This window comes from Alnus glutinosa, chromosome 14 (assembly GCF_958979055.1).
Source record: "Alnus glutinosa chromosome 14, dhAlnGlut1.1, whole genome shotgun sequence".
Classification (NCBI taxonomy): domain Eukaryota; kingdom Viridiplantae; phylum Streptophyta; class Magnoliopsida; order Fagales; family Betulaceae; genus Alnus; species Alnus glutinosa.
Window position 1 is genome coordinate 21090153 of NC_084899.1, and position 10488 is coordinate 21100640.

The 10488-nt window shown below is 32.4% G+C and overlaps 1 protein-coding gene across 1 annotated transcript; it reads right to left on the reverse strand.

The window, feature by feature from the left end:
- Window positions 1-388: 388 nt before the first annotated feature.
- LOC133857766 (ABC transporter G family member 1-like) lies at window positions 389-7935 on the reverse strand. Its single transcript, XM_062293106.1, has 8 exons — window positions 7368-7935; window positions 5018-5097; window positions 4430-4894; window positions 3082-3168; window positions 2829-2954; window positions 2036-2230; window positions 1852-1938; window positions 389-1164 (listed from the first exon to the last, which is right to left on the reverse strand). The coding sequence occupies exons 1-8, from the start codon at window positions 7864-7866 to the stop codon at window positions 526-528; spliced, it is 2178 nt and encodes a 725-aa protein (XP_062149090.1). The 5' UTR covers window positions 7867-7935; the 3' UTR covers window positions 389-525.
- Window positions 7936-10488: the final 2553 nt, after the last annotated feature.

A 10488-nucleotide genomic window follows, 5' to 3' on the forward strand; every position in this document is an offset into this window, starting at 1 on the left:
TGGTGACCCCCAACTTTTTTTTTTTAATTGTTTTTTTAGGGATATTTTGGGGAGATTTGTTCTTAAAAACCCACGTGCATCGCAGGTGGGTTAATTTTAGTCAAAGAAGACGGACTTAAATAACGGAAGGGCGACATTGAAAATTTTTAAAACTTGGTTGTGGTACATTGCCAACTTTTATACATTAGAGATAAAATTGAAAAAGTTGTGAAACTTTGAGGGTAAAACATATTTTTTCTCAAAAAAATAAAAAAAGAAAAGAAGAAGTAACATAATACTATTTAGGATATATAATGAGACTGCAGATGACTATAAACACTGAGAATATTGCTCAATATTATCCTTAACAACTACTATATATGTACGGGTAATTGCACTTGAACTGCAATTCAAGCAGAGTACAAACATCTTTATTGAAGAAGGATCAGAAGAACAAAGTATTAATTATTGATTCACTCAAAACGACTAGAGCACTTCTTACACACTTCAAGCTAGAGCATTATTATATCAAGAGTTGTCGATGCTCTATTGTGAATAATTTGGAGGCCTAGCTCCAAGAGCTTTAAAAATCGGCTTAACCTTTTCGACAGTCTTTATAATTCCCCAAAACATGAGCCTATATATTATCACCATTCCCAGCAAAACAGCAAGATCAATCCACTTGGAGTAGCCCATCTCCACCTGCCAAGTATTTCTCAAGATATAGTTGCCAGTGATGGTGGGAGGCCCTCCTACTTGGTTATTAGGGAACGTTAATCCTTCAAACTCATTCTTGTAGAATCCTTGGTTTGCATACTTATGGAACGCAATATAGTACATTGGGTATCTCCAGAAAGGCTTAGGAAGATCGTCCGGCAGCCGGAAGAAACCTCCATTCAACATCATCACACCTTGTATTCCGGCACCGGTGATGATACCCATGAGAAAATCTGGCACTATACTCGCGACGATCATCATTAGGCTTTCGACCAACATCATGCACGCAAAGAGTAGCAATGCGAAGCAGGCAAAGTGTTGGAAGCTCTTTTGAAGGCCAACAAGGTAATAAGCTAATGCTCCAGGAGCTAAAGAGATGATGAGCAAGTAAGGAATAGAAGATAATGTGTTTCCAATCACATACGCGCCAACACCGTAGTGCCCATTTAATCTTTCTCCCCCAAATATCTGATATAGTTGAAGAATTAAGGGTCAAAAACACATCCAATTGCTATAAACAACATAGAAAATTAGGCATAAGATTTAAAGATTATTTTTTGAATAAGATCAGCACAAGAATGAAAAAAAATCATACAAAATATTTGAAAATTATTTTTAGAATAATATAATTTACTTTTTGTTTGTCTCCAAGTTTATATAGGGTTATTCTTGTGTTTTTTATTTCTTTCTTGTTCTCTAAGTATTATACTTGGAAAGTATTCCACTTTGCCTATATAAAGGTAAGTTTGTATTTTTTGGGATAAAGTTTTGAAGTATCAGTTAAATTTCAAATATTTTAGAGTTATTTATTTGTTTGTTTATTTGAGGCATGCAACTAGCTAGGGTCTTTCTCTTCCGTATTTGTTATTTTCTCACTTCATGAATTCCCTTTTCAATTTTCAATTCTTAATTTTCAATTCTTAGTTTATGCTATTATCATACGCTGTCAAAACAATCTTCAACTCGACGTCAGTATATTTTACTTTATGTACAAGTATTTTGCGTTGTCTCCAATTTTAAGGTACGTTATTTTTGTATTTTTATTTCCATTCTTGTGTTGATCTTATTCAAAACATAATCTTCAAACCTTATGCCTGATTTTCTCCTGAAATGAAATATACAATCATTCGAGATTTAAGTAACAAAATGACTAACCTTCATATCCTCAACAAAAGAAGGGAATCCACCGATTGCCATAAAAGTGAGAAAGGCCGCAACAAACATCAACATTGAACCTCTAGCCTACAAATTTACAAGTTACAAATGATCAATTAATTAACTTGGAGGTTTTCTGTTTCATGAAATGGATATATATAATTTCATATCATCAGTTAATTACCTGGATTGAGCCAAAAGTGAAGCCAATGTCATAGTAAATAGTCCCAACACATAAACACAGAGCAATATAGATTGCAAGGCGAAGCCAATAATAGCCTAGATCACGATACATGTTCACAAACGATCTCCTTGTCAGAACTTGGCACTGGGTAATGAAGCTTGCTTGGCTTCCCTTATTCTCCAAACTTCCTTGTTTCTGTATGCGTACAACAAAGAAACTTGCCTCATTATTAATATATATTCCTTAGTAATCTGCTTTTCTTTTTTTCAGAAAACTTCACTTATTATATATCTACGATCTTTCATTACTTTTGCAGTCATACCCTTAAACTTTAAAAATTGTCAATTTAGTATATCCAACCATCTTTCAATTTATTTTTATTTTTTTCAATTTCATCCGGTTAACATTTTCCATTAAATCCCGTCAAAATTTTTAATATATATATATATATATATATATGTTAAAAAAACTTCAAAGTTTCAGGCATGGATATTTTTGCAAATTCCGTTGAATCCTGACCAATGCATAAATTCTTACAAATTTTTTTCTTTTCTTTTTTCCTAAAAAAAAAAAAATGAGTGGTATTTTAAGAATTTTGACACATCTCCTTAAGGATTTAACTGAAAATTCTAACATATAGTTGAAATTAAAAATAAAAAAATAAAAATAAAAACACTAAATTAATTAATTATTATTATTATTATTATTATTTTTTTTTTGAGAATTAAGAGAATGATTGATTTTTTAGTAAGTACTATATATCATTAATCACTGTGAACTTGTATATGTGTACCTGTTGGCATATCTTAGACAACACCTGCTGAACTTGTTGGAATGTTCCAGATGACTTGTATGACTTGACGAGAATATTTATGACTTCCTCAGTGCTTGTCATGCCATTAGAACCTATTTCGATATCCTATAGTGTTGATAATTAACCAATCGCTGATCACGTGAGTTCTTCCATGCATGCATGGTGATTTCTTTCAAGAATAGGGGAATTAATTAAGGTAACGAGAAAGGTATATATATACATATGTACTTACTGCATCGAAGTCCTTGTTGATAGTTCTAAGGTAGTGATCAGATGGGTTTCTCAGAGTTGGGCATGGGAAGCCTTTTGAAGCAAAAAACTGCATAAAAAAAAAATTAAAAAAAAAAATGTACGAATATATTTACAATTCATGAATCCATTCAAAACAATTCCTTTGATGCTAACTAGATTTCATTTTGATGAATCCATTCAAAATTATTTAATTTTTTTTCCAATGAAAGATAAGTTAAATTAAGGGAGATGACGCTGATTTTTACATGGAGAAACTTTAACTACTCTTGATGTTTTGGTACTTTTGTAATTATATTCTTAAAGATTAAAAATATGTAAGGTTGAATGTCACCCTTATTGTTAGGGTTTAGAACAATAGCGATAGTTTCTTTTAAAATTTTCCTCAATTTAGGAAATTAAATAACTTTTTACTTCACTATTTAAATATACTCCACAATAGCTTGCCTTATAATCATTTTTCCATATTATTTAAATATCTTTTAATTTAAATGGTATAAGAAAGAGAGAGAAAAGAGAAATGATTTAAATATTGTTTCAAATAAATGTTAGAAAAATAAAAGAGAAAAGATTTTATTTTTATTTTTTATATTAAAATAATTTTAAGGGAACCAATTTTGTTTCCCTAGATTTAGGGTACAACTTTTGGTTTAAATAGCAATAAGAGAATCTGATTGAATGGTTTTTTTTTTTTTTTAAGAGTGTTTTTCCTACCGTTAAGAAATTGAATGAAATTTAAGAAAATTACTGCTAGCACTTTTAGGGTTAAATCAAACGGTAAAAAGATGAAATATCCCTAATGCCCCGGTAAAAATAATAAAAATACAAAAATCCCCTTAATTAATTAATTTTTTTAAAAGTGGTATTTTGAAAAATTTTCCGCTAATGTCACATTACAAAATTTTAATATACGAGAAGCCTAGAAAAATAAAAGATAAAAATAAAAACAAGAACCTGACACATTAATTACATTGCAAAAGTACTGAGGCCTGTTTTGAGTAATGTTTGTTGTACAACTCTTACACGACTTTTGCGCAACTCTAACTACTTTTTTTTTTTATGATCAATCATTGAATTTGTTTTCCTAAGCCCTAAATATTCAATGGTGGGAGCTGATATTTGCACAATAGGTTGTGCACAACACGTGCACAACCTACTCACATGGGGGACCCACCCACTCAGATGAGTCCCACTCATGTAAGTGGTTGTGCACCAAACTTTTTCCTTCTATGGTTGATCTTAATAAGAATTGTATAAGAGTTGCAGAAGAAACATTATTTCCCTTTTTTTAACATGCATGCATGGTAAAAGAAATTCTAGTACGTACGTACCTCTTCTGCCATTGAAACGGGACCGAAATAGACTGTCATGCCAGTGGAAAGGAGGCAGAGGTTGCTAAAGAGCTCAAAAACTTCACTGCTCGGTTGATGGATTGATGCGATAACAGTTCTTCCATCCTGATGAGCTAGCTTGGTGATGCGGCTCATGACATGGAAAGATGCTGCGCTGTCCAGCCCACTTGTAGGCTCGTCAAGGAAAAGGAGCTTCGGGCGCGTCAAGATTTCAATGCAAATGCTCACCCTCCTCTTTTGCCCACCACTCAAACCTTTCACGCTCAAGCCTCCTATTCTTGTATCCATGGAGTTTTGCAGACCCATCTCCCTTATAGTCATCTCTGCCCTTTCCTTCTTCTCGGATCTTGACATTGAGTCAGGCAGTTGGAGCTGTGCCGAGTAGTATACAGCTTCCCTTACTGTTAGCGTTGTCATTAAGCTGTCATCCTGAGTCACATACGCCTAGTACGTTCATGCAAAATAAGAGAAACAATTATCTGTTAATGTTTCGATGGATCAAGCATATTATATATTTAATTTATCCGAACATACAATATATATATATATATATATATATTTTCATACCGAAGTTCCAAAAGCAAGTGTTTCCTTTCGTCCGTTTACCAAGATCTCCCCAGTCTGCTGTGTATTGGAACTTAGCCTCCCTGCAATAAGTTGCTCATTAGTAGCTTCCAAATTTAAATCAATGGCTTTAATAATGTTGTTATGCATTTTTTTTTTTTTTTTGTTTTTTTTGGAAGACTTCATTTTAATCCCTTGAACTTTCATTGTTTTTGTAATTTCCTTCAAAAGTTCAAAAATTCTCGATATAATGTATCGAACTTTAAAAAATTTGCAATTTCACCACCCCATTACGATTTTCCGTTAAATCTTAAAGGAAAGGTGAGAAATTCTCAAAATACTTTTTTTTTTTTTTTTTAATAAAAAAAATTGCAATTCAAGGGTAATTTTATGAATTTTACAATAATATAAGAGTCATTTTACCCTTTGACCGTTTGATTTAACGCCAAAGTACTAGCGCGAAAGCCGTTGTGCTAATAAACAAGCAACGAACAAGCGCACTAATAGGAGGAATGAGATTGCAAAAGATTGAAAGTTCAATATATCAAATTGAGAGTTTTGAAACTTTTTTTTAGGTGGAGATTGTAAAAGTAATGAAAGTTTAAGTGGGATTAAGTGAATTATTTTTTCTTTTTTTTTTTTTCTTTTTTGACAAGGTGTTTGTTGCTTTTCTTAATTGGGTATCTCCAAATTTTCTACCTTTGGGTTTTTCTATCTTTCTAATTTATTGACTTCTTTGGCCTTAATTGGCCCTTTTTTTCTTTATATTTTTTATTTTTTTTTGATTGAGTCTTTTTGGGTGTTAGTTGTTACAGATCTAGTCAACAGGGGAAAGAGAGTGTTCGAATTTAACTAATAAATAAATTCAAAATTGCTGTCAAAATTTCGTGAAGATCGTAAAAATAATGAAAGTTTTTCCAACAAATAATAATTTAACAATTTTCAAACATATCTTATTCTTAATGTCTTTGTATTAGCACTCACGGAATCATTTTATTTATCTTTTAAAATTTAAATTGAGTGTGGTTGGTTTGAATTAGTTAATTGTATTTTGTAAGAAAAATAAAAGCGACTTTGAACACTTTAGTTAATGACAAAATCACATCCCAAATGAGACAGTTACATGATAAAAGACGACGACGACAAAAATAAAATAAAAATAAAAATGCAATAATGGGTTAATGGTGACTGGTGAGGAATATAAACGCAACTTGCCGTTGTATTATAGTAATACAGCTCCCCTGGCCTTAATCAGATCGTGAAACTTATTGAGGAGAGGGTTTTTTCATTTGTGTGTACGGCACAACATAACGTGTCGTCCTCCATGTTTGGAATAGGATCTCTCCATGAAATGGGTGTTATCTATTTTAAATAAAAGGTCAAGATTTGAAGTTGGAGTATCTACTAATGTATAAAGAGTCAATGTTAACACGTCTTTTAAAATTTATAATAATGTGAAATCATGTATACTATTAATTAGATGTATTAATTTTAAATTCTGACTATAAATAAATAGCCTCCATTTTATTTGAAATTGAGAGGATGTTATCCTATTTTGTGTAGTATATTGACTATATTCAATGGTCATGATTTAATTCCAATTTATTTATTTATTTTTATGAAAAAGTAAGAAAATTAGAATCATTGGAAAAATTATTAAAATTATTTTATAATTTTTTTTACTACTTAAGTTAAATCATTTATTTGAGTATTGCTAAAGATATTATAATAATTTTAACAATAATTTTATTTTACCAATTGATGTGATAGATGAAATAATTAATTAATAAAAAAATTGATTTGTTAATTAATTAATTAGTTAATGACTAATTTATCAATAATATATATTTTTATTTTAATATTAATTAAGAATTTCAGTTAAATTTGTAAATAAATTGAAATAAAAACCGTTATGTTTCAAATATTCTAATGAAAAGTAAGAATGATCCAAAAAGTCATTTTAACTAACCATGATTTGACCGATTTAAGTAAACGGGTCAAGCCCTCCAACCCTAACAGTCATTAATTTTATGTTGAATTTATCTCAAATTTGTAGGTTATATCAAGAATTATCAGTCCTTGTAAGAAGGGTTGAGTTCAAATAATATTAAGGTATAGGAATATATAAAATACTATATAGACCAACTTTAACACAAGTCATTTAATTAATTAAACGGATCTCAGACTCTATGAGATCAACTCACTAATGTCACGGCCAGTAAATTCATATTGAATTCAACAAATCAAGTAAAACATTGACCTTCAAAAGTACTTTTCATAATTTCCTTTTTGGGATAAAAGAGGAAGCCACTTTTGACATTAAAGAAATTACAAGGACGAAGGATATACGTACCTGCCAAAGAATCCAAAAGAGTCGATTTGCCACAGCCAGAAGGACCCATGATGGCCAGTACCTCGCCGGGCTGAGCGTACCCAGTAAGCCCCTGAAGTATCGGCAAGCGCCCTCGTTTCCCGTCGCCCACCGTAACGCACAGCTCCTTCCATGTCAAGAAGACGCCCTCCCTCTTTGACACAGAACCAGTACGAACGTAATTTCCTGCAACTTCGGAACCAAACCTTAGAGACGGCTCTGCTTCATGAATATCCGACTGCGGATTGAAGCCGGCAATGGTAAATGGGAAAATCTTGTCCACAGTAGAGGACAAGCAGCCATAGCCATCGGCATCTTCAGAAGCTACGCTTGTCGACCTTTGCATCTCTAAATCAGCAACTCCGGCAGTACTTGGCACGGCCTCTTTCAGGAGTGATGATGGGCTTGCCTTTGGCGTCCATCGAGGGACGTCGGTTGAAGGTGTTTTGTTGCTGCTGCCTCCTGTGTCGATCTCATCCATGGTGGAACTGATTGAGTTTGAGGGTAGAGCCAGAGAGAGACACTTTTCACGTAATGGAATGCTGAAACTCTATATTTTATTATATATATGAAATAGTTGGAAATGTTTTTTTTTTTTTTTTAATTTTTTATTATTATTTGTTTGATCTTTATCCGGCCAGTGTCGGGAAGCATTGACTACTACATTCAAAGGTGGCGTACTATAATTAATTCTTTGAGGGGTGATATAAAAGGATAACTCCATCGTATAATTCTCAATTACTCTGATATTTTTCGTTGTCTTAAAAGGAGCAACTAAAAGAAACAAGAAAAGAACATAAAAACAAGAAAAAAGTATTCTCAAACTAGCAAATATATAATTTAGCATGGTTTCTACATTTTGTTTATATATATATATATAAAGAATTACATAACAAAGTCGATCGGCTATTAAATTAGTTTTAAAATTAGACCTTGAAATTCCAATTGCATTATATCAAAACCCTATCCCTTTTTTTATTAAAAAAAGAAAGAAAGTGACGGTAAACCAGCTGCGTGGCGGCGTTGAAGAATATCTATACCTAATTAAGCATAAATAATTAATTTATAATGGCAGGCTTTGTTTTGACAACATGAAGCTCCTCCCAACAAGGTGAATTAATTTTGACCCTCGGATCTTTTTAAACAAATCTGAACCATTAACCGTCTCGTCTCCATTATATTTCTGCTTTCCTTTGAATAATTTTCTGTGACAAACCTAAAGTGTTCGTCGAAATGGACCACCTGCCGTACACGACAAAAATGAACGAACGCATTCCCAATCTGCAAATAAGATTAATTAATTAAGTACTAATTAATTCCATTAGTTGAGGTAAACTTATTCGTCAAGGAACAAGATTTAATACGCCATTTCTGCTTTCCTTTGAATAATTTTCTGTGACAAACCTAAAGTGTTCGTCGAAATGGACCACCTGCCGTACACGACAAAAATGAACGAACGCATTCCCAATCTGCAAATAAGATTAATTAATTAAGTACTAATTAATTCCATTAGTTGAGGTAAACTTATTCGTCAAGGAACAAGATTTAATACGCCATTTCTGCTTTCCTTTGAATAATTTTCTGTGACAAACCTAAAGTGTTCGTCGAAATGGACCACCTGCCGTACACGACAAAAAATGAACGAACGCATTCCCAATCTGCAAATAAGATTAATTAATTAAGTACTAATTAATTCCATTAGTTGAGGTAAACTTATTCGTCAAGGAACAAGATTTAATACGCCATGCATAAATGCACCAATGGAGGATCGTGTAATTGGGAATCCTACTGCATGCACTCTGGAGGCCAGGGTACTTCCAAGCTGTAATTGGCCGGGAATATTCCTACGCATTTCATTGCATTGATTCTACATATCGATCCCTACTCAGCGAATTGAAGAATGTAACTTGACTGTGACCCGATTTTCATTAGTTTATTTTGAAGCGAATTTTTTAACCTCCAGAGCCACAAGTGGATGGTCAAAAATGAAAGATAACATATAATTTGTAAAAGAAAATAAAGTGGAATAGAGGCAATGAATTTATGTGGTTCGGTTTATGTCCAAATGTCTACATTTTGCTTTTATTCAGTACCTTAAAATTTTACAATACAAAAGACTTATATTTATAGAATAATTGAGATAGATAAGTTTGGTAATCAAACCTAGCTAACTACGATTAATCCTATATATAAAAGATAAGTAACTTACAATATCATTTTAATATAGGAAATATATTCTCTAACAAAAAAGAGGTTATCAATCCATGCTTAATTAGAACAATACCTTAGATGCACATAGCCATTGATAAGGTTGGGCTAAGAAATCATAATGCAAACCTTAAATGACAAGCTCGCTTGGAAGAATTTGTCATGGCTAATTGGAATGTAACTGTGGATAGGCACACGGACAAGGAAAATAGGTATATATCAGAGTCATAATTTGAGATTGTAAGGATGATTGAGGTGCTAGCTATCTTGAATGGGCCAAAGGGTTATATAATCAATCCTAGTATTAATGTTGAAGCCATAGCTGCATTGAGAATAGCTATTTTTTTGCAGAGAGTTAGGCCACTAACGGGTGATGCTAGCTAGAAGGTGACGTTCTTCGAGTGGTACAGACTTTGCAAAATAAAGACAAGAACCTAAGTAATTAAATATGGCTCTCTGATTGAAAAAAACCCATGGGGTCTTAAGTTTGCCTTCATCAATGGAAGGTCATTTATATCATGCAAGTCATGCTAATGAGGTCGCGCATAGTCTTGTGAATGGATCACTTTCTCTTAGTGAGAACCGGATAGTTCTTGAGAATATTTCCATGTGACTTCTACTAAGTGAAAGTTAATTGGTTTAATAATATTTCAGTTGGTTTAGTAAAAGTGTGCGTGAGTCTTAATTATTATAAGGAAAAGAAAGAGTTTGTAGGATTGGGAAAGTTCTCCAACACCGAAGCTCGAAATGCGATTTATTCTACCGCTAAATTTCAACAGTTGAAATCCAATTGCATTTTCTATAAACCCTATACCTTTTTCTATTAAAAAAACCCTATACCTTTTTTTGCTAAGAGTTAAAATTTAGGAATAACTTTATAAAAGGGTATTGAATT

What these genes read in the sequence shown, in the direction of transcription:
- LOC133857766 (XM_062293106.1), bottom strand. Translation starts at nt 7,866, where the DNA reads ATGGATGAGATCGACACAGGAGGCAGCAGCAACAAAACACCTTCAACC. An exon ending in TCAACAAGGACTTCGATGCA is followed by an intron (nt 2,955 to 3,081) that starts GTAAGTACATAT and finishes TCAACACTATAG; the next exon opens with GATATCGAAATAGGTTCTAA. An exon ending in CTTTTGTTGAGGATATGAAG is followed by an intron (nt 1,165 to 1,851) that starts GTTAGTCATTTT and finishes CAACTATATCAG; the next exon opens with ATATTTGGGGGAGAAAGATT.